The following is a 25,264-nucleotide window of genomic DNA, read 5'->3' on the forward strand; positions in this document are numbered from 1 at the left end:
TGAGTTCTGATTGTTTATAATTATGACAACGACTGCCTACTGAGTCCAACATAATTATATATCTGCCTAGCTTACAGATACATACAATCATGTACTTCTGTTTCACAACCTATACTGTACACATAGTGCTCATACAATGATGCAGGAAGTCTCATAATGCGACACGGAATGTTAACCAGCCAGAGTATGGCTTACCTTATATGGGATGTCGGAGTACTCATTCAAGAACATCTTCAGCTGGCTGATACATATTGCCAAGTCACCTTCAGTGAACTCGTAAGGAATGTTGAAACCCAGAGCTCCAAACTTGCGTCTCTCAAGCGTGATGCCATGGAAGAGACAGAGAGATAGCAGCAGGCCCTTGAATTGCTCGGCCTGCGGGGATGGCAAGATAAACACATCGCCACAGTTGCAGAAGAGAACTCGAGTACAAACCAATGACCTGATGGCTTCCGGAATCCAGATCTCCTGGAAACGCACGCAGAGTAGTGCTAGGTGACCGACACCGATACTGAATTCCCCATCCAGAAAAATATCCACACGTACCAATCAATTATGCGCGATGCAGACTGGTGTACTTTTGCTAAGAGGTCTGTAAGGCATCAGTCCTGTGTACAAACATCAAACCTTACCTTGGAGCAGGTCTCAAGGAACTCGACAGAGAATCCAGTATATGAGCGCAGTAAGTTCGCCTTGATGCCCTTTGGTGGTTCAATGGTCATCTTGGAGCTGTTTTGAAGGATAGGAACAGGGAATTTGGGACTGGGCATACTTGTTAGCCATAGTCGAAAGTCTTTGTGGACCTGCGTGCACACGGTAAAACACAGTACACAATGAATGCCGCTGGGAACATGAACACAGAGTGAGGCACAGCACTGTACAATGAACCCCGCTGGGAACACAAACACATTATCTAGATGCTGCGTAGGAAATATTTGTCACGTAGCAGCCAGCATCATCGTCTACTTCTTCACATCCCAAGTTGAAAGATATACAGGAAGTACACATAGCTATAGAGGTACAGCTCCCAGTTTTAATCCCAGTTTTAATGGGAGAGTAAGGTCTAGAATCAACATTTCTCTACTCGTAGTCTTCAGGGTGCCGACTCAAATGGTCCGAGGAAGCTGAGACGCTCCCTTCCTCCTTTATTCTTTCTCACATCCCTCCTCAGTCATAACTAGTGCAGGGTTGGCTGCAGACAGCCATATTGCAAGACAACACTTACAGCCTGTCAGCGTGCGCTCCGGTCATCCGAGTTGAGCCTTTGTGTGACAATTGTAGCCTGCAGGCACGGTGATCAGGTGGCTTGTGTACGCATCAGCATGTGACCGCTTGCTCAACCGTTTCCGATTGGTAATAAGGGCCGAATGCTGCATTGCAGCCTTCTCGGACCAAAACCAGTCGACTCAGCGTCCAAAAGACTACAATATATGGGCCAATCGCGTTCATCCGTGCTTTTACAAGAACAAAGTGGTGCTTTTAGTGGTTTTGCGTACACATCCCCATCTAGTAGGGCGCAGTCACCCAGCTTTGGTGGAAGTAGCGAGTTCGATTGGGAATAAAGGAGGAAGGGAGTGTCTCAGCTTCCTCGGACCAAGACCATTGGAGTCAGCACCCTGAAGACTACGAGTAGTGGAATTTTGATTCTAGACCATACTTCCCCTTTAAAAGGGGCTGTGTGAAGCTAATCCATGGTAAGAGAAACAGGAATGCAGCTAGTAGAAACCTGCACTGCTGGTTCTTGATGTGCACATACCTTTTCTTTGTCAATGTTCTCAATCAGTCTTTCCAGGGCGGGCATCCAACTCGGCGACAAGTGGCAGTTCTGGAAGAATACCCATTTGCCGCGGTCCATTGCTTGCTGCATCAATTCCTCAGCGCGCGGACCCTGAACAGAGAGGCACGTGGTGGACAGAGCAGTGAGCGGAGTTAACCGAATGTAGACAGAGCCGGCTGTACAAGGCCAGTGATCAGTGCCACTGCACTCACACTCATACAGAGTGAAGCCAACATAATAAGCCCCCCCCCCCCCACACACACACACATACACCGTACAATGAGCCCCCCCCCCATCCCATCCTGCTCGCACATACACTGTAACACATAAACAGTAGCAATAGCTACACGGTTAGCCTGGCGTGCGCACTGAGCGCAGTACAGGTGAGTTCCACACTCGGCGCTATCGGAGAAAGCTACATAGAACACATTCTGTAATGTCCACACATATAAACATACATGCACACGGACACACACACACACACACACACACACACACACAAACAAACGAACCTGTCCCTGTCCAAGGGATATGGCATTCAGCTTCCGTGTGAAGTTCATTTCATCAGCAAACTTGTAGAGGCTAGCTGCCGGATCCGTTCCAGTGGACAGCACAAAAATGAGAGGTATTGTCGGTGACGAATCCCCAAACACTGCACTCAAATCCGCAGTCTGGCACAAGGAAAATAGAACAAAAGTTTTTTTTAAAATAAAGAAACTATTTTGGGAACTACATTCACTCACAATGGCACAATCATATACATTTCGTGACATTCTCCTGCCCAGCATCCGAAGAAGCTCAATTCGCAAGATATGTGAATAGCTAGAGAACTGATACCCTTGTGCGTTGACTCAGGTATCCATTTGTAAGCTGACAAACCAGAGGACATGACCATGAAATTTTGAACGAGCTCTGGTTCAAATGTTCTTTCGTCCAAATGTTCATTCGGCTTACTTGAGGTTCAATAAAACGTTGGCCAAGATGATGAGCGACAAAATCCTGCAGGGAAAAATAGAAAACGACGTCCACCAAGAGCTAAGTCGAACAGAGTAATCAATTGCACCGTAAGCATTTTTAAAGCCAGATTGGACATTTCCATCACCATTATGAAATGGAGGAGAGGACTTTGATGAACACATAAGTCTTCATTATTCCGTCATTTCTCTTGCTTTGGCAGTGCAGTTAAACTCCCCCAATCCATACTCCCCAGATCCGGGTACTCCAGTCAGCCGGGCACCGTTTCGATCCTTCTTGAGTCACAAAAGATAACTTTCAATGAAAAATAACATCAAAGCAAATTGGCATAGAAAAGTATTTACTTGCATGCCAACAGTGTCTGCGTTCTGAGTTGCAGGCAATTCCTAGTCACGAATTGCGCCCCGATCCCAACATGAGGAGTTCTGCTGTGCACAGCTGTGGATACTGCACTGAATATGATACAGTTCATTGGGGTTGCAGGGCGGGTATCGTAGGAGGGTTCAGCAAAGTGGATCTATGGCAACCTAACAGTACAGAAGGACCGACAAGCATACATTACCCATGATTGCAGAGACAGTTGGTAATTACCTGCATTGCATTGGTGATCTTGTCAACACGTAGACACCGCAGCACCAGCATTTTCTGGAATGTATCTAAGTCCTCATTCCACTTGCCTGGCAATGGTTCTCTGCATGCACAAGAAATACATCAAGACCGGACGTACATCACAGGAGAAGAGCTATGCTATGCTTATATATGTCCACTGCAAAGAGTACTCAACAGTGCTGGGGTGCACCAGAGCTAGTACACACTCAAAGACATCCATCCATAGCTAAAATCATATCCATCCAAAATAGGCCAAACACGTAGCATTGAGCTGATTTTTATTGTAGCAGTGTTGTGGATCAAGCATTGGTGGTCGGCTGTTTCCGTACTGAACATTGATATACATGTAAAGCTGAGACACCAATGATCCAATACACCTGTGCAGCATCACTACGGCATGCAGTGCACTCAATCGCCAATGACATGTTGATTCTGTCATAAGATTGTGGGGTGGGGGTGGGGGTGCTGCACTTCAACATACAGGTATGCAAAACCGATTCATAGCCTTACCGATGAGGGTCAGGACTGTCAAACACAGCTCTGAACGCACCCGTGTGATTTGGAAAATCCGTTGCAAAGGCTGCAAATGTTGGCTGTAGAGTAGAGAGAAAAAAAACCGGACCAATGCTTAGCCTAGGCCATGTATATCTGGATGATTGGAAGAAGCATCAGCCCTCCAAACGTGTAACAGAATACTTTTGGATGATTGGCGCTGCAAGTGTTCTGTGATCCAATACTGTTCGTTTGGCACTTGAAAGACTTTCTACTGTCTATACAAAATCATTAGGCGTTTGGTTAGTGGGCCGTGACATGGAATGCACACTGTAATGTATGCATGCAGAGTTGTCTGACTGTCACAGACAATCTGGTGAGCTGTATTGTACACGGACAGATGACACTGCACACGTCTCCCCGAGACAGCGGCACAGACAAACGATGTGTTCACATTGGATGCACAACTGGAGACCCAAAGCACATACCAGTGAGTACAAGGCATGTCTGCGATCACCATCACCCCTAGTGGATCCCCAGGACCAGTATGCACCCCCCCCCCCCACCCCCCCCCCCCCACGCACACACACAAACAAACACACTCTTATCACTCACGAGGACAGTCAAGTTGAGGAATTCAAACCATGCTCGTTCACTCAGCCATTCCGAGGCTGGGTTGGGAATCTTCTCTGGACTGGTTGTTCCTCCTGCTAGCAAGTATCTCCATTCATCCTGTGCAATGTACATTCAAATGAGACGCACATGTCAGCACACATATCATCACACACATTACACACACAATCACGGTCCTGAAGCAAGTAAGCCGTCCAATAGAACATCTTCCACAGAGACGAATCCTATGCCAGGTATTACGCTTAAACATACGTATAGCACTATTGGGAGCATTCGCTTGTTTCTAGCATGATCGAAAGGAACAAGGATGATGAGTGAATTTGAGGGAGCATGTCGAAAAATAGCCTGGGCATAACAAGCTGTAAGAATGAGTTGCGATTCGGAAACCACACCAATATTTCACACACCGCCGCAGAGCACACTCACCATGTTGATCCGGTTGTCATCCATCAATATGCGGGCACACAGCAGGAAGGAGAAGAGTAGCTTGTGCTTCTCGAACAGCGAGCGACATACATTGGAGTAGAGACTGAATGTGAAGAACTCGTTGATGTGACCGATCCTTTCGACCACATCCTCTGTGCACCATAGACATGCATGCACACACATACACATACACATGCGCACACACACACATGCACCCGCACCCACACATACCCGACAATGCTATTTCTGAAGCACCAATCCTAGTCACAAGCTATCGTACCAGTGTCACTACAGCCAATAGCAAAGGTAATATCCTTTCTCCTAATACACCACAACCTCAAGGTAGCACACACTGGCAAAGCGAGTTACGCTGAGGCAACTATTACAAAGTAGGAACATCCTGGCTGCCTAGTCGTGTACCTGATGGTTCCGCTTTTGCTATTCCGTTCTTGAAGATGCCAATGAACCACTCCAGGGAATATTGATACATAGGATCTACATTGCTAAGATCCGTTACACAGAAGAAGAGGATCTGTGTGCGGCGTGCGACAGGAATGTACTGGCTACGCGTGTCGTCAATCTCCTTCTCGGTGGCTTCAGCAGAAGCAACTTTGGTCTGCAGGGACGCAAGGCAAGTTGGACAATACACAGCAAGTACATGTACAAAAGCATTCTTTAAACATCATGACTGTGCTAGCAGCAGCTTTCAGCCTGTTCGCCGCATCTGTACCGAGAGCGCATGCGGGGGAGCTTGGACTACATTTTAAACATTATTCAATACTGACCTGTGAACTACAGTGAAATCTGTCTACTACGACCACTGCTCAAGGGACCTTCAAAGCTGTCTCTGTTACCAGGTGGTCCCCTTATCCAGGGTTATTGGACTGGAAACAGTATCCCTTGGTTCTTGTTGTGGTGGTCTTCTGGGACAGGTATCTGAGTGGTCTGAGTGGTCGCCTTGACAGGTGGTTTACTGTACATCAGTTCCAGGGCCACAGAAGGAGTGGCTGTTTGTATGACAGGTTAGTCCTATCCTGCAGCCATAACTATATGTTAGTCCTATCCTGCAGCTGCAGCCATAACTATATGCTCACGGTAATCACTATGCTGTGAAGTGCAGATTTCGAAAGCCTTCGGAAAGGGCTAGAAATTCACAGGAGCTCTAAATATACACACAGCACTTGTATATGGAAACATACACGCACACAAACACACACACACACACACACACACACAAGCATAAACACATACACACACACACACACACACACACACACAAACACACACACACACACACACACACACACACACACACACACACAAGCATAAACACATACACATGCATGTACAGTGGCGGATTTAGAGGAGGGCGAAGGGGACACGTGCCCCCCTTCAGAAGCGCCGACCGACTTTTTTTTTTACTGATCTCGATCGAAACCGAGCTCGCGCGCACTTCCTGTGTAGATGACAAGGCCCAGTCGCTGTACTGCATGCACTGTACACATTCATGCACTGGTTCACCGGGTCCGTAGATCGATACGCGGTACGCGTGTACTGAACTTGTGAACTGTCAACTCTCGTCGCGTCGATCTGTATTCCGCGATCCGCGATCCGTGCGCACCAGAACTACGGTTTTGGTCTAGTACTGCACTGTACTCGTAGTACGAAAACAAAGACGGTACAAGTGCAAGTACACAGTCCAAAACTTCGCATGGCAATTCATTTTACTATACAACTTGAACTAAATAATTACATCACTTCATAAAACATCACAAACATCATAAAACAGGTCTTTTTTCCGTTTGGTTGGTACAATTGCTGATTGTTATATTATACCAATAGTGCCCATACATTTACATGTTCGAGTATCACAAAAGTCATTGTAAAAGTAAACTTGTTCCATTGAGCCTGTAGTGTGCCCCCCCCCCCTTGTTTCGAATCCTGGATCCGCCACTGATGTATGTGTAGCTACTACACATACACACACTAGCGTGACATACACACACTAGCGTGACATACACACACTAGCGTGACATACACACACTAGCGTACATACACACACTAGCGTGACATACACACACTAGCGTGACATACACACACTAGCGTGACATACACACACTAGCGTGACATACACAAACTAGCGTGACATACACACACTAGCGTGACATACACACACTAGCGTACATACACACACTAGCGTGACATACACACACTAGCGTGACATACACACACTAGCGTGACATACACACACTAGCGTGACATACACACACTAGCGTGACATACACACACTAGCGTGACATACACACAGCTCTGTTACCTTGATCTCCTCAGATTTCACTTTGGAGCGTTCAAGGGTGTCGATGAGATCCACGTCATCAACAGGACTTCCCTCTGATGAGCTAAGTTTCTCCAGGATCTTGTCCTCGATTTCCTTCAGTTCCTGCTTCATCTTAGCATTGTTCACAATCAGGTGGTTCTTGGCTTCCTCCAGGTCCGGGCGTTCTTCTGCAACTACTAGTGCTAGCAATTGATCTTCCAGACCGCTACACACAGCAACAACAGCAGTCAGGAAATACAATGTGAAGCAAACGAATGCACATTGGTGTAACGAACTAACAAATCACATACTTCGAAGTACTTCATTACGTTGATCATCTTGCCATAATTACGATCCATTTACACAACAATAGACAGCAGTACACCACCACCGTGTTTCTAATCACCTTGGCGATAGCGTGAAGTTGACCAGGGTAACCTTGGTGGATACCTCTGGTGTGTAGTGAGGGTTGGGTAGCTTGGTGGTGATGTAGAAGCAGAAGTCATTGTGATACGGTATAACAGCGTCGCCGAGCTTGATCACGATACTGCCTGCTTGCTTGTACGTCTGCACAGAAACGCACAGACCCAACAGTACACAGGGATAACACATTGACAGTGCAGGGATAGCATGGGGAAACACAGCGGACACCGGAAGAAAAACAGAGACAACACAGAGGGAATACATTGACCGTCTAGCATAATTCGATGATGTCATCTACATTAGTCATAGGCTAGCTCAGGGATGGCATAGAGAGAACACAGGGACAACACAGAGACAAGACAGAACGAACAAAGTGATGACAGTACAACCTCTTGCATTTGCTACATGTCCAAGATGCAGAAACACTCGGCATAAATGGTAACAGTTTTTGGAGGACTTACAGGTCAATACCACAACTCTCCAATGGCAGGAGTCGGTAAGCAAACATACTTTATTTTCAAAATCCAAGGAAAGGACTAGAATAAGGGATACACATAAACCGTCGTACACACGCATGGTACACACATGTATACACGCATGGTACACACAGTATTCTTCACAAAGGTAGTGGCTGAATAGAGTATTCATTGATCATACCTGTCGCAACAAGATTGGCTCCAGTGCCGGGTCCAACTCCTCTCCAACGTTCTCGAGCAAGCACGCCCTTCCAAAGCGCACTGCGTTTTCCAAGCTCCGAAGGAAATCCCGATCAGTGAGTTTGACGACATCAAGACCACGTTCCTTCTCCTGTAGGAGTAGCGGATCAAGTAAAGTAAAGTTTGCACATCCGCGTCACAACCGGTTATACATAGCCAGCTTAGGAAGTCGTGCTTGTGCCAGGCCACCACCATGCCACCACCATGCCTGTAATACACCACCATGCCACCACCATGCCTGTCATACCAGGGTGGCAGATGCAGCGCCTAACAGCAAGGGCGAGGTGGTAACTCTCACAACCAATGCCCGACAAGGGGCGAACCTCGTTAGCTACATCCATGTTACCCTCACTCCGAGTAGAGAGGATCGAGTAAAGAAACTAATGAAACCATCTACAGTGTGTGTGTGTGTGTAGGACTGCACATCTTACTATAGAAACTTACAAGTACAATGTTGTGAACTTGTGATACTTCACATGTTCATGCATAGGATGCTGTTTAGACTGACCTTGTTCTTCACCCAGCGATTGGCTTGGCCCTGCGGGTCGATGAACAGCGGCCATCGGTTGGAGAACTGCGTTACAATACCATTCTCCACGGAGAGATTATCTCGCGGCAGGCCGGCAATCTGCCAACTGCGGATAGCAACCGGGTCACCTAGGATGCTCAGCAGGTTACTGCCTGGCGTGTGCGGTAAACTCTTCACGGCAAGCTTACTCATCCAGTCCGTGACCATGGCTGCTCGGTATTCACCCTAGGAGTGTGGCACAGAAGTGCATCAAGACAAGCAGGAACAATATATATGAGAACACATTGGAGCATACCAGTAAAATACTTGTATACAGGTCATACTTCTTACATCACAGTAAGATGCGTTTCCAAACTGTGAAAAGTACATGCTGGCATTCACACTAAGCCATGCGGGTATAAGATCATACAGTCTTTGGGAGTGCAGTAGATTTCCAACGACAGGTTGTATCTTGAAACGAGAGTACTTACAGTGAAAGGACCGAGATAGGCCACTGCACCGGCCGCTACCAGTACATCTCCCACAATGTTGATCAGCATGGCATTGAGATTTTCCACGGAGTCCGCCCAGCGGTCTTTCTCGTCAGCAAGTCCTCCTATGAGCTATTCACAAAGTATGAACATGAGCAGATTCGTAGAGAAGTATCATCTTGCTAGCCCGCAGCTGCAGTCAAAGCATTTTACACTGTTATGATCTTAGCCGGATGACCAATGCTCTACCAATATTTACCGTATTTTTCGGAGTATAGTACGCACCTTTGTATAACGCGCACCCCCAATCTTCATTGGGGGTGCGCACTTCAATCTTCATTGAAGTACATGCATTTCATATTCGGAGCATAGTGCGCACCTGCGATTTAGGGCCTAAAATAGCATATCTAAAGTGCGCACTATACTCCGGAAAATACGGTACTCGTTACAAAATATAGGGCACTGGGAGAGCTGCAACAAGACATAATACAATGGAAAATGATGAAAGATGCTCAGATACCTTCTCGGCACGACCGAGGCGAGCACTGCAGGTATCGACGTTGTTAGCTAGCTCGACTTTCTTTGCCTCACACTCCTGGAAGCGAGCTTGGAGGACAGCGATGCCCTGTTCGACACCGTCCAGTTCCTTCTTGGCAGCTGCCAGAGTTCTCTGTGTCTCTTCAAGTTCCTTCTGTGCTGCCTTCAAGGCTTGCTGCAGAGCAGAATCATAGAACAGAGAACAACACACTACTCAGACATGATCAGCCAATACTCCTTTTATGCACCTTTTCATATTGGTGGTCAAGGAGCCATTAACCCGACTGCTGCATGGACGATAAGTGCTGCGAATAGTGATCATGCGCCCTGGCCTGAGTAGCTCGCTTGGCTAATTGAAAGTCTGCCGACCTGGGCCACATTATGTTGCTAAGGCATGCACAACCCCAGTCACAGCGCGCAAGTTGGTTGAGTTTGGCCGTCAGGAGGCCAGCGCAAGGTATCCGGGGCGCGGGTCTGATTCCAGCGAGGGGCAATGTGGTACCCCGCAGCGCAAGGGTAGCGTGATACCCTAAGCCAGCGTGCGTGCTGCATGAGTAGCGTGATACTCGCTGAGCGCTTTTGCTGTTGCCTAGCAACGCGTTTCTGTCTTTCCTGGGCCCCCAACGCATGTTGGGTGGCCCTGCGCATGACTGTACGTTGTCATAGCAACCTTGGAAACCTCAAGCCGGTTACCAACAAGCTAGGAATCAGACCAAGCCGCCGAATGCCCCCGCCGGCCCCCGGCGCTTCATTGCAATTGAATTAATATGTGTCCAGAATAGTGAGCTAGGACAGATCAAGAGGCGTGGGTGGGAGGGAGAAATTGCAAAACAGTTGGATGCACGCAGCAGCACAGCTAGCAAGAGAAAGAGCCGTGGATGGGTTTGTTCCTGTTTTTGATGGCTGTGGCCATCCGTTGGCCCAGCGGTCTCGTGTGAGTACGGTGTTTGTTCGTGCTGCCAGCTCGCGCCCGGCATTTGTTTGCGCTGGCAGCTCGGGCCCGGTGCGCGAGTGAAACCGAACCGTGACAAAGGCTTTCGCTCTTTAGTGCTATTGACTGGCTTTTCATACGATGCCTATTGATGTCTAGAGACATGCTGTCTAGCCTTCCCCTAGTACGCATTCACGGGGCTTTGTTGAAGTTTGTGCCGTGAACTGCCAAAGGGAACTGTTTGAATGGTGCTGGGGCGAGTGCGACATTACGGCGTCCCTGCAGCCGGCCTAATCGCGTTTGTCGCCACAACCGATTTTAACCCGACTGCTGCATGGACGATAAGTGCTGCGAATAGTGATCATGCGCCCTGGCCTGAGTAGCTCGCTTGGCTAATTGAAAGTCTGCCGACCTGGGCCACATTATGTTGCTAAGGTATGCACAACCCCAGTCACAGCGCGCAAGTTGGTTGAGTTTGGCCGTCAGGAGGCCAGCGCAAGGTATCCGGGGCGCGGGTCTGATTCCAGCGAGGGGCAATGTGGTACCCCGCAGCGCAAGGGTAGCGTGATACCCTAAGCCAGCGTGCGTGCTGCATGAGTAGCGTGATACTCGCTGAGCGCTTTTGCTGTTGCCTAGCAACGCGTTTCTGTCTTTCCTGGGCCCCCAACGCATGTTGGGTGGCCCTGCGCATGACTGCACGTTGTCATAGCAACCTTGGAAACCTCAAGCCGGTTACCAACAAGCTAGGAATCAGACCAAGCCGCCGAATGCCCCCAAATGCCGCGTTGGTCAGCCGAATGACCTTAGTGTGGTATTCAAGCGCTTCAGCTACATGTACGTAGTTCAAATGCGTGCCCTTCGCATGTTTGTTTTCCCTTAGTGACACCGAGAAGGGTTTGAATCGCATGTAGTCGGAGCGTGCGTGCACACATGGGGTGTCCCACACCGCCATGGCATGGGGTGTCCCACACCGCCATGGCATGGGGTGTCCCACACCGCCATGGCATGGGGTGTCCCACACCGCCATGGTCTGGGGTGTCCCACACCGCCATAGCATGGGGTGTCCCACACCGCTAGGTGGGAGCTATAGCACAGCAACAGAGTGGTGCAGATAACTTATCATAAGTATCAGAGGCGTGCGTGCACAGTCAGTGCTAGAACGTGAGTGCATACGTCCGCGAATGGGCGTACCAGCGTGTGCGCAGCGTGTGTACCTGCATGCATGCTTGTGCGGTGTCAGACTGTGGGTGCGTGTACGCGTGCATGCATGTGTGTGTGCATGCGTGGGTGTGTGTGCGTGCGTGTGTATGTGTCTGCGGGTGCGTGTATGTGGGTGTGGCTGTGCGCGCTTGCGCGCCTGCGGACGGCGAACAGTTACTTTCCACAGCGTACATAGTTCTTGTAGCAGGCACTTCGCCATCTGCCGAGTTTCATGATCTCGGATTCGGTGAAGCCGCTCATTGCTCCTGTGGTTGTGGCTCCGGCTCTGAGGCCGTGCAGTGAATACTGGATAGGTGGGTACCCTGCGCTGCTCAGGAGCTGACGGATTAGACGGGTGAGTCTTGGTGCAGTTAGGAACTTGCCACAGCTGTCAACGAACAGTGGTCTATTGGGCAGGTTGGGGCGTCTTGATAGATAGGTATGCATGGCTTTGACCGGGCAAACCGTTGAGTTGGTGGTTGTGAGCCGGACGGAGTGACCCTTGCCGAGTTGGTCGGTCTTGGACTTCTTGATTGTGACCTGTATTGCCTGCGGCGTGATGGAGAGGTCTTCTGTTCGGAGGCCACCGTCTGACATGGTCGTGGCGGTTGTGGAAGTGTACTCACTTGCCCGGAGACACGCAAAGAAGCCCAGGCAAATAGCTGCCCATACCATGGCTCGGTCGGTCGCGTTGAGGTTAGACCGTATCAGGGCCCTGCGCATAGCTGCCATGTGGGGCAGGAGGATTGGCTTACTGGCGTTTTTAGTTCGGTTGGCCTGTGCACGTGCCACTCCTTGAACTGCGAGGTCCACTCTTCGCGACGAGAGATCTTTGCCGTTTTCTTTGGCAATTGCCCGGATCGCCGACACATACAGGCGGACGGTTGACGCGGCATGTTGACGCGCCAGGTAGGCTACAAACGCCGGCATGATGGTGTCTGTAATCACCTTGGTGCCGACTAGTTGGCAGAATTGGTGCAGTCGTTTCCAGGCTGTCGCGTATGTGGCACGTGTGGACGCTGACAGGCCTAGCCACTGGTAGGCCTGACCCTCCAACATCAGAGGGAGTAGGTGCTCTCGGGCACCGGAGATGGCGTGTCTTCTGCTGTGGGTGCCAGTCGGCGAAATCGGGCCATCTGAAACCGAGACAGAGAGTCAGCAATCGCATTGTCAGTGCCGGGGATGTGGGAGACTATGACGTGAAAGTTGTGTCGGGCAGCAATGGCAAACAAAGTGCGTACCAGCGCCATTAAGTCGGGGCACTTTGTGCGTGAGCGGAGCCAGATGTCGCATACGCTACGGTTGTCGCAGTGGAAGCGGATGCGCTTCAGATGCAGCTGCGGTGCCCATGTGGATGCTGCGGCCACGATGGCAAAGAGCTCCATCCACGCGATGGATCTCTGGGATTGGTGCCTCTGCCACCGGTGTTGGAGCCACCGGCCGGCGAAGAAAGCACCATAGCCGATGGCTCTAGATGCGTCCGTGTAGAGGTCCATATCGGCGGCGGCTGACCACGTGGGTTCTAGGAAGAAGGCGACGCCATTCCAGGCAGGGAGGAAGTCAAGCCACCACTGGATGTCTGCTTTGGCGTCTTCTGTGATTCTGATGTAATCGTTTGGATGCGGGACCGTCGTGCTGAGATCAATGAGGCGGCGCAGAAACATGCGGCCCGCAGGGACCGCCTTGCAGGCAAAGCTGAGGTGACCTATCAGGGACAACAATTCAGACTTGCGGGCGGTAGGGCGGGTATGTTGCCAAGCCTTGAGGGCAATGAGAAGGTCTTCTAACTTGTCGGATGGGAGGCGGATTTCGAAGCGCTCTGTGTCCAGCATGACACCGAGGAATGTCAGGGTTGTACTAGGGCCTTCCACCTTTTTTGGATTGACCGGGAAGCCTAAGTCGTGGCAGGCTACCAGGGCACGGTCAAGCTGGTGCTGTGCGCCGATAGAGTCCGTCGCTCCACCAAGGTAGTCGTCTAAGTAGTGGATGACTGGGGCTACGTCGAAGTTGTGCGACATGACCCACTGGAGGGCGTCTGCGACTTTGTTAAACAGCGACGGTGATGAGCGAAGGCCGAAGGGTAGGCATTTGTCCACGTAATATTGCCCGCGCCAGAACAGGCATAATAGTTCCCAGTCCTCTTTCCGTACTGGACAAATGCGAAATGCGTCTTGGAGGTCGACCTTCCACAGATGGCAGCCACGGCCTAGGGACCGTGCGAGATTTACGCCCTCGTCGACCGAACAGTACTGTACAGAGAATTTGTCGACAGGGATACCATCGTTCACTGAGTGGCCCTGTGGTGCTGACAGATGCATAATCAAGCGCCATTTTTGCACCGACCGTGACTTCTTGGGAACCACACCCAAACCGGAGACGTGTGTAAGTGTGAAGGGGGGCTCTTGGTAGGGACCGGCCATGCGACCTGCGGCAATTTCACGACCGATGGCAGCATCGACAATGTCAGGGTGCTCAATCGCTGATTTGAGATTACGAGAGACTCGGAAGGTACGGGGACCAGCAAACCCAATATCGAACCCGTAAGACAAAGAATGTATTACGAATGAGGCAAAAGCCGGATCAGGATGCTGACACAAAGCGTCCTGCAGGTAAGAAACGTTAATGGGGGTTACAGGCGTGTGCAAATGGATTGGCTCGTGAGCGAGGGTGCGTGTAGGAGAGATGTGAGCAGCTGGGCAGAGTGTGTGAGTGCTATTGGCCTGGGTGAGTGTAGAGTTACCGGTGAGTGACTGGAGTGACCGAGTCTCCAAGCTGGGCAACTGCGAGCTATTGGTCGCGGCTGGCGGCGGCTGGCTTTCCTGGGCATGACTTGGCGGGGTGGCTGCCAAAGCATGTGCTGCACTGGTGGCCGTAGCGACAGGCTGCGCGTTGGCAGCGGCCTTGGTTGTAGTCGCGGCAGACAGCTGGGGCGTTTGGGTGAGCGGTAGCCCCTGACCTGAGAAATTGCAAAACAGTTGGATGCACGCAGCAGCACAGCTAGCAAGAGAAAGAGCCGTGGATGGGTTTGTTCCTGTTTTTGATGGCTGTGGCCATCCGTTGGCCCAGCGGTCTCGTGTGAGTACGGTGTTTGTTCGTGCTGCCAGCTCGCGCCCGGCATTTGTTTGCGCTGGCAGCTCGGGCCCGGTGCGCGAGTGAAACCGAACCGTGACAAAGGCTTTCGCTCTTTAGTGCTATTGACTGGCTTTTCATACGATGCCTATTGATGTCTAGAGACATGCTGTCTAGCCTTCCCCTAGTACGCATTCACGGGGCTTTGTTGAAGTTCGTGCCGTGAACTGCCAAAGGGAACTGTTTGAATGGTGCTGGGGCGAGTGCGACATTACGGCGTCCCTGCAGCCGGCCTAATCGCGTTTGTCGCCACAACCGATTTTAAAGTAGTGTTATTGAGGGTGTGTAGGTAGTATAGTACAAGAAAGCCCATGCTTGACAAGAAAAGGATGGTAAGAAGTAGGTGATAAGGAAAGTGGCTGATACTCGTTTATACCACCATTCAACCTTCAACGCTGACTGCACTGAGCTCTACCCGGCACTAATCCTACGCATGGCAACAGACAATGTCTTCTTTCCAGATGCACATCTGTGACTGTGATGTCTTTGCAATTAGTATCCATGCACAGTGAGCCAATAGGCACACAGGTCATATGCACTGCAGTCATATGCACTGCAGTGGACCTATCCGTAACACAGGAAATGGCAATGGAAGGGCAGTCGTTAAAACATGTGTACTTGGTCGGATGTTATCAAAAAGTGACACCAAGTGCCTCCGGAAGCCCAGGCAACTTACTCGTTTAGGCTCGACACCCTTGGCCACAAAGTGATATTTGTGCATGGCACGCACCCATTGGCAAATAGATGTGCACGCCAAGGAAACCTGCAGACAACACACACACACACACACACACACACACACACACACACACACACACACACACACACACACACACACACACACACACACACACACACAGATTATCGGGCACATGTTTTTGTATTGCAAAGACGTTTCTATCAGTTTGAACAACACACATGACGACCTAGGTAGAAACAAAGCACATCGAGGGCCCCTGGGCTATCAGACCCTCTATTTCTTGTTGGGAACAACTCCTCAAACCAACGTCGTGTGTGACTCGCAACTGGTAAAAACGAGCTGTTTCCTTTCCGGAGGCTATTAATCTTCTTGGAACTCCACAGCACAACCAAGTCTATTACTATTATCAGTGCAACCCGAAACTAGTAAAGTATTGCAATCGGACCGTAGAGTTTATCTTTGCTTTTCTGACCTTCTTGATAGCCTCAGGCATGAAATCCTGATTGTCGATATACGGCTGAATCTTTTCAATAACTTGGCTGGGGATGTTTTCCTGCAAAAGTGACACAAGAAAGTGACAAGCGGCGATGTAGATGGACAGAATCACATTCCAACAATCAAAAACATGCAGCTCCAGTCATCGTCAGTATTGCTAAGGTAAAGGTCATTCTTATGAGAATGAAGAATATCACATGCATGTACCTTGTCATAGTTGAACAAACTTTCCAAAAACTTGTTTGGATCTTGAATCATTGCCTTGCCAACTTCCCAATAGTCGTCGATCTTCACACCCGGCTTGTCACCAGCCACCTTCTTTGGCTTGACTTCCTTCATGATACAGCATGCCTCGATCACCATGCGTACACCTTGCGGCGGGCGTGTTAGAGACCGAACCTCGGTGACGTGGCCTTTGTTAAGCAATTTCAAACTAGCCAGAGCAGCATCCTGAAAGTCAGCAGAGCATAACAGCACACACAGCCATGTTAGGATCAAGCACTGGACATGCGGACACGCATGCGCTCGCATGCACATATGCACACACACGCGCGCGCACAAGCGCACACATACACACACGTAAACACCCACACGTAAACACACACCACATACACCCACACCCACACACACACACCCACACACACACACAGGGACGGTGCTGTATGACACTGCACTTGATTCATCTAGATATAGCTAGTCAAATGTGTTGTAGTACGTTAGCAAGAACATTAATCTAAAAAGACCATTCCTAAGCCAAACAGGCTCTTTTTGATAAGAACAAAATACTTGCAGAAACTGAAGTTGTATGTCCAGGCAGCTAAACAGCGAGTATCCTTCCTACCCGAGACATATACGTAATTTGCTGCTGCACCATGCTATGAACTCCGTACTGAGGATCAACATGATACCACGGAAGATAGCACTGCTGCATGCACCTACCAACGCTGGCAAAGCTTCATCCAGATCTTTCTGGGCGCTGTTTTTGATTGCTTCAGTTTCCATGGCTTTCTGAAGTGCCTGCTCCTCCTCTTGTTTCACCCGCGCTCGAGTCTCATTGGCGACTAACTGTGATGTGCAAACATTGAACAGAACAAGACCTTGAATACAAATCACTAAGGATCTTTGTACAGGTCTATCCCACAAAGTAGATACAATGCCAAGGTAACATGAGAGAACACTGTGCTTACAACTACATCAGTATTGCATGCTAAGATCAGTACAATGCAAGCCCAAGTACAACATTGTGTGCCCCAAGCGAAATCGTTGTCTATTGCAAGTGCTCACAGCTCACAGCTCACAGCTCACAGCAGCGCATATTTGTCTGGCCTGTGGCCCATGGCTTGCGGTTCAACAGAACCAGTGTGGTGAGGCAGGGCACGAATGCTCACCGTATCTCTATTGATTTGAACGATGGTCTCCTCGGTCTCCACTTGAGCCTTCTTCAACATGGGCTGCATCTCTTCCAGATCCTCTTGGAGCTTGGCAACTTCTTTCGCTGTGGACAGCAGCTAGTTAGAGACAAATGCAGAGGCAGACGCAGAGGCGGAGATGTGAGTGGAGTGACAGAACACACGACAATGGTCAACACACACACACACACACACACACACACACACACACACACACACACACACACACACACACACACACACACACACACACACACACACACACACAAACTGATAGACACACTAGGCTCACGGTTAGAAGAATGTGGAGCCTGGAGAAATAAGTGAACTTCTCAGGTTAGCACCCCTCGATGATAGATCACATCCTGGAGTTGTACGTAACGAACCAGGCTGGAGTCAGTGATGCTACATACTTGGAAGCAAGAGCCTAGAATACGAACTTATGATTCCCACTTCAAGGCTATTTGTTTCATTTCACATTGGTTTCAGACTAGGCATGTACTTTCCAGTCACTTCGTCACGGTCTACCCTACAAATAGGAAAGAGACAAACATGCTGTGACAGAGGACGACATCTAAACCTAACAACCTCTTCCAGTTACAACATTGTAGAAATCTTGAATGTCAACGTCAGCTCCTGGACAGAAAATATACCTTGTCCAAGCCTATCTTCGTTCTGTTACGCTGGTTCAGGACTTCAGTCTTCTTCACTTTGAGTAGCTTTGAGAAGATACCAAGAAGCTCCAGGTAGCTAGTCGGTGTCACATAGTTGTGACGTGACAGCTCAGACAGGAACTTCTTGGATACATCCGCAACGGACATGTGAATAGCGACGCAGATGTCAACCTGTACAGAGGAATGAACGCACGCACGTGCACGTGCATGGGCACACACACATACACACATACACACATAATATGGTAAGTTAATGCATACCAAAGTAGACCCTGAAGTTGCTAGGACTGCTTTTGAATGGGTATGAGGAGGGAGAAAAGACTTCAATGACATGCACGATAACATGGCATAGGACTATTGCATCTCATAAGTTTGAGGGAGGTGAGGATACTTCTGACAAATATTGCTTTTCGGCTATGCTGCTGTACTCCGCTGGGTATAGCATCATGCAACACAATAAGAACCATGGTAACACTGACTGGGCAAAGGGTATGCTACAATTTGGAATGGATGTCGACATGCGACTCACCAAGCCCGTGATGACATCAGCCTCAACATCCAACTCTGTCATTTCGCTCATGAAAGAGCGTGCCACTGATTGCAGAGCCTCGTCTGGCCACGCGGAGAACCAATCGATGGTGCAGCAATTGACCAGCGACGGGAACATACGCAAACGCTCACGGAATGTCTCACCAATGGGGCTGAACAAGCAGTAGCAAACAGATGACATCACAAAAATTCTTTTTGCAGGTCTCCAGCCTTGATTTGCAGGTCTGAGGTCATATTTGGTTACAAAGGCATGGCTGTACACAAACGTGTACACATACAAGAATGCAAGCAAGCATGTGCGCATGTGCGCATGTACGCATGCATACATCAACAGCTAACCTCATGGTGATGACACTGTGAATGTTTGAGCGGACGCGCTTGGTGTAAGCAGAGAACAAGTTCGCCTTGGTGGGGGCCAACCCCATGTCTTGCACAATGCCTTTCATCGAAGCATAGATCTTGTCCAATTCGTCCAAGGCATAGATATTCGGCACATCGCCAGAGTTCAGAATGTTGTTGATATCCTCCAGGAAGCTTTCTTCTTTGATCTGCAGAACATCGATAGGAAGGAAAAGGACATAGGAACGATACATAAAGCAATGCCTTTCAACCAGCCTCCTTTGCAGTGCCTTTTAACCAGCCTCCTTTCAACCAGCCTCCTTTCAACCAGCCTCCTTTCAACCAGCCTCCTTTGCTAAAATGAATCACGGTGTTATGACTGTACACTCAAATGCCCAGACTTGCTAAGTGTATCGACAATGCTGCCATACCATCACCGTACCACTCTATTGGGTGGCAGAAGTGGACCCCTGCAACCCATTCCAACACAAAAAGGAATATCACATTACTTCAGAGGCAGTCTTTCGGTATACGTTACTTGGTCCGCCAAGTTAAAATTGGCGCTTATCTTCTCACTTGGTTTTTCGGTGTTCTGCCTGTGTCACACGGCATGGAACCAGCGATTCACCATCCGAACATAACCATTGACCATTGCATCCGACGACATGGCGGCACAAACCATCACAGAAGTTGCGATCGGTTCGTTTGAGTCTTTTTGACGGAGCTGCCGCCGACGAACACTTCCGTCAGCGCAAGAAAACACTGCAACCTCCGCTCGAGTCCGTAAAATAGGTCAGGATGTTCGCATTTCAGAGCGATGGAGAATACAGTTTCTGTCTACGTCCAGCTGTCTGATGGCAAGGATTGTTTACCCCGGGGAGGTAAAGAAAAGCTGAAAAAGCGCTTCGTGAGCTTGAATTTTCAGTGCTTGCACAGCACAGCGCCTAGTGAAGGGCTATCACCAGCAAATCGCTGACGAAGAAACTGCAGCTCATGTCGACATCTCCAGTAAGTGAGACCAATCCGGCGGACACACTTTGAACCTCACAGAGGACAGGGCAAAGGAGCTAATCAAGGAAAACACCAAGTCCTGAGGGAAACACTCGTGCAAAGGACTTTCAGGAAACTAGCCGAAAAGACTGGTGCACGGCGTTAGCACTTACTTGTAGGTGCCGTACGCACATGTGCTACATCAAGCGGAAGCTATCACTGCGCTGCATGTACAAGCACCAGCGGCTCGTGTGGGTGCTGATCAGCAAATACGACAAGTGCAAGAGGCGATTCGAAAAAGGGACACTGATATGGCGTTGCCTTTTTGTCTCAAACAAAGACGCATTGTTGGGACGAACGGAGGTAACACTTACAGTCAACATGCAGGCAGTCTCACTCAGCTTCTGATCGGCAAGGTGACAGGCATGCACTGCCTTTGAGCGTGATTCGAGACGAGAAGTGGAACAAGCTATGAAACGACACGTGCAGCAGCTGTCCGGATCGAACGTTTTTAGCTCTTCCTCCAGCGACGATAGTGGCGAGGAGGATGTGTAACTTGCTTGAATTTTCGACTGAGTTGCTTACTGACATGTAAATAATCATGTATATAGTGCTTTGTGATCGTGGCTTGCTTCAAATATTCGTATTTCTTTCCTGAGACAAGTGTGAAGATAAGCGCCAATTGTAACTGGGCGGACCAAGTAAATTGATTCAAGGCTGATAGTATGAGATCACACGTGTTCCAGGTTGCGGCCCTACTGCCGAGAACGTCGTCACGCAGCAAGTGCAGTGGATTTAACAGCAAGTGTAGTGGATTTAACAGCAAGTGTAGTGGATTTAACAGCAAGTGCAGTGAATTTAACAGCAAGTATAGTGGATTTAACAGCACGTGTAGTGGATTTAACAGCAAGTGCAGTGGATTTAACAGCAAGTGCAGTGGATTTAACAGCAAGTGCAGTGGATTTCAGTGTCTGCTCCAGCGCCGGGTGAGCCGGGTAATCCACCCGGTTGGGCGGCGCTTGGACCCGGTTGAAAATATAGTACCGGGTCACCTGTGACCCGGTTGGTACTTTACACTTTCGAACTTTGAAAGGACTGACTACATGGCTTATATGTGTCAGATACTTCTTCTTCTTTCGTAATTTTCTAATTCCTGTCCTCTCTTTTCTAAATGCGGCTTATCCATTCGCCTTTATATCATTGGGCCTAGTTCCCGTTTATTGTCCGAATTAAAATAAACCAACCAACCAGTTAAAGCATGTGACTCGGCTGGTGAGACAGTGTCAGGTGCATGAGTACCCGGCTCCGACCCGGTTGAAATGGTTGCGCCAGGTACACGTGTACCCGGCTGTCCTACAATCCTAGAGCAGACACTGAATTTAACAGCAAGTGCAGTGGATTTAACAGCAAGTGCAGTGGATTTCACCACATCATCACTGACCTGAGTATCACTGAACAAGAAGACCATGGATATGTCCTCTAACCCAGCCTTCAGCATGATATTCTTCAGGTCTTCTTTCCACTCCGTGATGCCATAGTTCTTAGAGAGCTCAATTTGGAAGCATTCAAAGTCAGCCCTGACCACATGTATGCATGCACACGCATGAACACAACCACATGAACAAAGAGCAGGTTTGAGACACAAAGCTCTTCTGGATCAGCACTGCACATTACGACCAAGCAGCATTGACAATGCGTGGAACCCTATGCTGCCATACAGTGTATAGTGAAAAAGGCACAGATTTCGCTGGGGAAACACTTGTTGCTTGTGGTGTGACTTACATATGGGACGCCAGTCGTGTGAGACTCTGACGACCACTGCCGCCAACACCAAGTAGCAGCGCATTGCCCAGTGGCTGTCGGATGATACGGCTGATACGAGCTACGTGCCGTGCGGCGTCCAAGAACAGCACGAGATTCATGGGAGCTGTGCTTGTCTGGTTGTAATCCTCCAGGTTTTCTTCAATTACACGAACCATCTGCAGAATGACAACCATGTCAGGACACAAGACCAGACGTTTGGCCGGACTTTACCAAAGTCTCAGTTGTCAATTTGACACAGAATGGTAGAAGTCTCTCACAACACACACACACACACACACACACACACACACGCGCGCGCGCGCGCGCGCACACGCACACATACACACACACACACAAACGCACACACACACACACACATACACACCCCTACATACACACACACACACACACACACACACAACGTATGATGTTTGATGAATACAATTTTTAATCACGTGCACTATGCCAGCAAGTCCCATCTACTCGCCGTGAGTTCGAGGTGAGTTCAAGCACAGCTTTTTTCCATCCCCTTAAAACAGTACTAGGGAAATGAACATCCAGCTTACCTTTCCAATGTCGGTGATCTCCTCGTACGTCTTCACGTCTGAACCTTGTGCAAAATCACCGTAAATTGGAAGGCCGTGAGGTAAAACATCATCCACGGAAACATTCAGATCAGTTGCCATCTTGTTGCGCAACAGGTCTTCAAACCAGTTACGATCCTCGTTGTTCACCAGGCGGTCTTCGAACACACGGCAGCACTCGTGGAACCACAGACGGTACAGGCCCACGTCGTCCTGTCGGAAAGTAGAAAAGAGAAATTTAGGCTAAGCTGTAGAACGGAGAAATGTAGGCTAAGCTGTAGAACGGAGAAATGTAGGCTAAGCTGTAGAACGGAGAAATGTAGGCTAAGCTGTAGAACGGAGAAATGTAGGCTAAGCTCAGAGTACCCTGTCATATTACCAGTGTCACTTCAAGTGTTTACACATGTTGGGTAGTGTAGGCTCTTCACTGTTCAATATAATCCCCGGCCCAGCGAGGGTAAAGATCCAGTCACACTTGCTAGCTAGTCTCGTGTATTTTACGAATCTTCCAAGTACAGCGGAGTGTTCCTAGTGATATTGTCGTGTTCGGAGCAGGATTTTCCTGAAGTGGAAATCTTCCTACAATGTCAAAGTGCACCACTCCCCTGCATCCTGAGAGTATACACATATTACCTTCACTTTAGATGGCTTGGCCATGAGTAGGCCTTGAAAGACCTTGGACAGGTCACGCAAGTTGAATGTATAATGTGACTTGGCTGGCGTGGGCAAGAGCTGGGAAGTGATCGTCCCGTAGATGTCAATGGTCGTTGTCACCAGTATGTCGCTCAGTGCTGCACAGTCTGGCAATTCAACTACACAGCACACAATGCCAGAAGACAATGTCCACGGCAGCGACTGCAGGAAAGGCAAAGGAATTCTGAACCCTTCCCCTCCCCGGCCTCCTTCCCCTGGTGTTCTCCCCCGGATCCCTTGCATAGGGCTAAGACCAAGTGTCAGAAAGCCGGTCTTGTGGCCACGTACTGCCGAGCGTCAGCTCTTATGCTAAAGAATTGGATTTCTTTGGGCCCCAACTGTTGTTAGGGGAGTAACACAGTTTAGAGCATCAGACAAGGAAACCCTGTGATGATAGCCTGTATAACAACATTGCTAAGGGAAACCCCCTCCTGCAAAGCAGGATCAATATGACGGTCTGTGCATCTTCAAGACCAAGCCGTCCAGCATGAACACCATACATAGCATGCATACCATGAGCTATACACATGAGCTATACACATATCAAACTAACAGAAGTAGTAGGCATGAATGTTGCCATCTCCATCTTACCTAACCAACTATCAAGGATTGTTTTGAAGATCCTGTGCTTGCTCGATGTCTCCATTTCGCAGAATGTCAAGAAGTTGAAGTGACGAAGGAAACGCGGCGTTACCGGGTTTCTACCGCCACCAGGAGGACCCATTGCACAGATGAAGCCAATGTCAACAAGGTTACGGAAAGCGCCTATACAAAAGCCGAGACAAGATACGGGACAGTTAGATCAGCGTCACTAGACCAACAGCATTACATCACCTGGTTCAGATGATGGAATGGAGGCATTTTGCCCTGATGTATTGATCGAGTAGAAATAGCATGGAGTTTTGAAGGTCTACACAATAATGTACATGTATGATGAGCAAAATGTGTTAACACAAGTTAGTAGCCAGCCCAGCGAGCTGGTCCGACCTGCGCGCATGCGCAAGTCACACGGGCACGCACCCTTCAAGATCCCGTGCAACGTTGCTCTTGCAATGTCATTGCTGTTTTGACTTTCGAGCTTGCAATATATAAGTCATGTACTTGTGATCGCCTGAATTTGCCCTGTTACACTCACCTATCTGTTTTCTATCATACCAGCCGCCATGGTCCATCCACTGGCGGAGCAGTTCTATTGGAGGCTGTGCACCGTACGTTTCCAATGCCGGCATGTTGAGGTCATCAATAAAGAAGATGCAGAACTTGCCCAGTGGTGGGGCGAAGATGCCCTTCCGTCTGTCAAGCAACACACAGTAGACGAGCAAACCGATGACATTGTTGGCAGCATGGCCGGGGACACAGAACTGACATTACAAGACAAGACTTTACAACAGGGGCTCAATCAGTAACTGTGTCCTATGCGTCGAGAGTCCTACCTCTTATCCAGCTTTGAGTCAATCATATCCTGTGTTTGATTGGCACCGGTGCGAGCCGAGAATGAAATGAACTCGGATAGGAATTCCTTGGGCATGTGACTGAGCAGCTTGCTGGCGACAGTCAAAGTTTTACTCGTACCAGTTGGGCCCACACATAACACCTAGTCAGTTACACATAACAAACAGAACACACAGAGCAAAAGAAATGAGGCTAAAAGAAGTTTGGATACAACCAGAATACAGTAGCAAGAAATCTCCTTATATTGTAGGGTCTGTCACAATAGCTAATCATGATCTCGGCATTCTTGATACAATATGCTAGAGGTATGATCTCCAGTACCATTACATCCTTGCCAGGATGCATTGTATATAAGTTGTTTTCCTGGGAATGGCTAGAGGGCCAGTAGAGACACATACATTATCTGTCATCA

The 25,264-nt window shown here is 49.1% G+C and overlaps 1 protein-coding gene across 1 annotated transcript in view; it reads right to left on the reverse strand.

Moving 5' to 3' along the window:
* LOC135825737 (dynein axonemal heavy chain 1-like) overlaps nucleotides 1–25,264 on the reverse strand; it is a 100,324-nt gene that overhangs the window by 7,063 nt on the left and 67,997 nt on the right. Inside the window, exons 42-72 of the mRNA XM_065338362.1 lie at nucleotides 24,834–24,994; nucleotides 24,536–24,693; nucleotides 23,992–24,165; nucleotides 23,341–23,519; nucleotides 22,690–22,920; nucleotides 22,103–22,299; nucleotides 21,762–21,897; nucleotides 19,331–19,539; nucleotides 18,972–19,143; nucleotides 18,422–18,613; nucleotides 17,748–17,867; nucleotides 17,299–17,424; nucleotides 16,567–16,809; nucleotides 16,337–16,417; nucleotides 15,841–15,927; nucleotides 9,888–10,079; nucleotides 9,368–9,499; nucleotides 8,877–9,122; nucleotides 8,310–8,459; nucleotides 7,636–7,796; nucleotides 7,230–7,455; nucleotides 5,333–5,528; nucleotides 4,913–5,064; nucleotides 4,469–4,585; nucleotides 3,872–3,954; nucleotides 3,344–3,443; nucleotides 2,732–2,776; nucleotides 2,290–2,448; nucleotides 1,757–1,888; nucleotides 633–803; nucleotides 196–375 (exon numbers count right to left, since the gene is read on the reverse strand). Of these exons, the coding sequence (XP_065194434.1) occupies nucleotides 196–375; nucleotides 633–803; nucleotides 1,757–1,888; nucleotides 2,290–2,448; nucleotides 2,732–2,776; nucleotides 3,344–3,443; nucleotides 3,872–3,954; nucleotides 4,469–4,585; nucleotides 4,913–5,064; nucleotides 5,333–5,528; nucleotides 7,230–7,455; nucleotides 7,636–7,796; nucleotides 8,310–8,459; nucleotides 8,877–9,122; nucleotides 9,368–9,499; nucleotides 9,888–10,079; nucleotides 15,841–15,927; nucleotides 16,337–16,417; nucleotides 16,567–16,809; nucleotides 17,299–17,424; nucleotides 17,748–17,867; nucleotides 18,422–18,613; nucleotides 18,972–19,143; nucleotides 19,331–19,539; nucleotides 21,762–21,897; nucleotides 22,103–22,299; nucleotides 22,690–22,920; nucleotides 23,341–23,519; nucleotides 23,992–24,165; nucleotides 24,536–24,693; nucleotides 24,834–24,994 (4,908 nt within the window). The remainder of the gene's footprint in view (nucleotides 1–195; nucleotides 376–632; nucleotides 804–1,756; nucleotides 1,889–2,289; nucleotides 2,449–2,731; nucleotides 2,777–3,343; nucleotides 3,444–3,871; nucleotides 3,955–4,468; nucleotides 4,586–4,912; nucleotides 5,065–5,332; nucleotides 5,529–7,229; nucleotides 7,456–7,635; nucleotides 7,797–8,309; nucleotides 8,460–8,876; nucleotides 9,123–9,367; nucleotides 9,500–9,887; nucleotides 10,080–15,840; nucleotides 15,928–16,336; nucleotides 16,418–16,566; nucleotides 16,810–17,298; nucleotides 17,425–17,747; nucleotides 17,868–18,421; nucleotides 18,614–18,971; nucleotides 19,144–19,330; nucleotides 19,540–21,761; nucleotides 21,898–22,102; nucleotides 22,300–22,689; nucleotides 22,921–23,340; nucleotides 23,520–23,991; nucleotides 24,166–24,535; nucleotides 24,694–24,833; nucleotides 24,995–25,264) is intronic.

The sequence above is a fragment of the Sycon ciliatum genome, chromosome 1 (genome assembly GCF_964019385.1).
Source record: "Sycon ciliatum chromosome 1, ocSycCili1.1, whole genome shotgun sequence".
Classification (NCBI taxonomy): Eukaryota; Metazoa; Porifera; class Calcarea; order Leucosolenida; family Sycettidae; genus Sycon; species Sycon ciliatum.